At 59.9% G+C, this 2,679-nt stretch overlaps 1 protein-coding gene across 1 annotated transcript; it reads left to right on the plus strand.

Annotated features, from left to right (window-relative positions):
• The first annotated feature begins 702 nt into the window (after positions 1–702).
• LOC119319226 (serine/threonine-protein kinase OXI1-like) lies at positions 703–2,308 on the plus strand. Its single transcript, XM_037593711.1, has one exon. The coding sequence runs from the start codon at positions 863–865 to the stop codon at positions 2,162–2,164; it is 1,302 nt and encodes a 433-aa protein (XP_037449608.1). The 5' UTR covers positions 703–862; the 3' UTR covers positions 2,165–2,308.
• The last annotated feature ends 371 nt before the right edge of the window (positions 2,309–2,679 follow it).

The raw sequence follows: 2,679 nt of genomic DNA on the forward strand, positions 1-2,679 counted from the left end.
GGTGCTATGTATTTGAGTTATGAAATTTGAGTTTCATGGTTGTGGAGGATGTTTTGTTGTGGTGTCTGGTCACTATGTGTGGTGCGTTCGTGGGGGTTCAGGGGTCGGCTTTTGGGTATTGCGTTTGTAGATGCTCTAACCATGGCGAGGTGGGACTAGAGGTCTTGCTCCCAAAGTTCCAATCCTTCCACGCTTGCTCGATCGGTTAACTGCCTCCCTCAAATCAAACACCAAAAAGAGAACACATGAAAAGGTTCCCGTACGGAGGTTTGCCTTTGCGTTGCATATCTATCTTTGGCGTTCTCGTGACGGTTGTTGGACAGTTGGAAGCCGTAGAAGCAACACGGGCAGAGCTGTGGCTTTGCTCGTTACTGACGCGGACGTGGCCTCGGGCCGGCCGGGAAGGCACACAGGTCACACGTGAGCAGGCAGGCGGCGTTGCAAGGTAACCATCATCAGGACGGAGGACGACGGTAACCATCGTCAGGACGGAGGACGCTACAAGATAGAGCTGTGATTTCACGTGCCGTGAATGTTGTTCAGGCCCTTGGGGGATTCGTATCGATCCTGATGCAGACGGACCGGACGCCGCCCGCTTCTTGCTCTTGCCTTTTCCCCACGTCTGTTGCCGTTGTGAGCTGCTGTCTCTGTTCGGCTATAGTAGATCACGCTGTGCCGTAACCTTCGCCCGTGTCTCTTCGCTCGTTAATGAGCTTGTTAATTTAAGCAAAAGCCCATGCTAGTGACGAGCGTTGTAAGGTTCTAAACCCAAACCCCGACACTAGCTTCGCTTCTGCGTCGCGCCTAGTGCAGTGCATGCTCGCGCTTCCCGATTCAGCTCTGCTGCACGCCGCCGCGTGCCATGGTGAGCACGGCGCCCATGCCGCCGCCGCCGCAGCTGAGCCTGGCAGACCTCAGGGCCATGTCGGTGCTTGGCCACGGCGCGAGGGGCGTGGTCTTCCACGTCGTACCCGTTGTCGCGGCAGCTGCAGGCGGGGGCTGCTCCCCCGACCAGCCCATGGCCCTCAAGGCCATGTCCCGCGCTGCCGCGCGCCAAAAGAGCGCCGCGGGCGGGCCAGCACCTGGCGGCGACGGCCTCCGGAGGATCTGGTTCGAGCGCGACGTCCTGCTGGCGGTCCGCCACCCGCTCCTGCCCTCGCTCCGCGGCGTCGTGGCCACCGAAGCCGTCGTCGGCTTCGCCATCGACCGCTGCGCCGGCGGGGACCTTAACTCCCTCCGCCGCCGCCAGGCCGGGCGGGCGTTCTCCGACGCCGCCATCCGTTTCTACGCGGCGGAGCTGGTGCTCGTGCTCGAGCACCTCCACGGCCTCGGTGTCGTGTACCGTGACCTCAAGCCGGATAACGTCCTCATCCAGGGCTCTGGCCATATCATGCTCGTCGACTTCGACCTCTCCACCAGCCTACCCCCGCCGTTGCCACCGCCGCCGCCTGACACTAATTCTCCATCACCCGGGAGCTCGCTTTCTTCTAATTCTTCACGTCGCCGCAAGCGCAAAAACAACAAGACACTGGTCTTCGGACACTTCTCCTCTCGCCGGGCAGCCTCGCCGGAGTCGTCGTCCTCCTCCTCCACCACCTCCAGGGCGGCCTCTCCCGCCTCGTCGTCCTCCTGCTGCTCGTCGCCAGGCGCGGGGACGACGCCGGCCAAGTCGAACTCGTTCGTGGGGACGGAGTACTACGTGGCGCCCGAGGTTGTGGCCGGGAGCGGGCACGACTACGCGGTCGATTGGTGGGGCCTCGGGGTGGTGCTCTACGAGATGCTGTATGGGCGCACGCCGTTCCGTGGCCGGAGCCGGCGGGAGACGTTCCAACGCGTGCTCACCGCCCAGCCGGAGCTGCCGGGCGAGCCGACGCCACTGCGCGACCTCATCGCCCGGCTTTTGGAAAAGGACTCCGGCAAGCGGCTCGGCGCCAACGGCGTGAAGCGGCACGCCTTCTTCCGTGGCGTGTGCTGGGACCGCGTCCTCGACGTGGCACGGCCTCCGTTTATCCCGATGCCGTACGACGACAGTGCCGACTCGGGGGCAGAGGCGGAGACGCTCGACGTAGAGAAGGTTGTGCATGAGACGTTTGCCTTGAGTGCCACTCGCACGTCCGAAGAAAAGCCTGACGGCGGCGACAGCGATTTCTCCATATTCTTTTAGATGAACACCCGTGCCAGTGGAAGCACCGTTATCCTTGTTTAAGTTTTTTTTAACAATTGTTCTTTAAGTTTATTGGTTTTTATATTATTATTATTTTTGCTAAAAGGACCTCGGAATTTGTATCGAAGGATCTAAAGTAGTACAAAGCACCCAAAAAGTAAAAGAAATTACAACGAGATCTTCAGACCACTTAATGAAGAGTATGCACACCGGAGCGGGATGAGGGCGTGCAGCTCTCCTTGCCGTTGCTCCCCGAGCAAGCACTCTCCGTCTGAAAAGTTGTTCTGCTGTCCGTGGATTTCGCGGGATTTGAATTTTGGGAAGCGCGCCGGATGGGGGAGGCCGCGGTAATCGAGACCGATTAGGCAGGTCGTCTCGATCCCCGCGCCACTTTTTTTGCCACGTATCACGCGCGCGACTGTTGCGGGATTTGATAAGATCGTCCAGGCCTACAAGTCAGTCACTCGGAAGTGTCCTCATAAAAGGCACCGGACCGGGCTTTTGAACAGTGCGCC

This window comes from Triticum dicoccoides, chromosome 6A (genome assembly GCF_002162155.2).
Source record: "Triticum dicoccoides isolate Atlit2015 ecotype Zavitan chromosome 6A, WEW_v2.0, whole genome shotgun sequence".
Taxonomy (NCBI): Eukaryota; Viridiplantae; Streptophyta; class Magnoliopsida; order Poales; family Poaceae; genus Triticum; species Triticum dicoccoides.

What these genes read in the sequence shown, in the direction of transcription:
- LOC119319226 (XM_037593711.1), top strand. Translation starts at nt 863, where the DNA reads ATGGTGAGCACGGCGCCCATGCCGCCGCCGCCGCAGCTGAGCCTGGCA.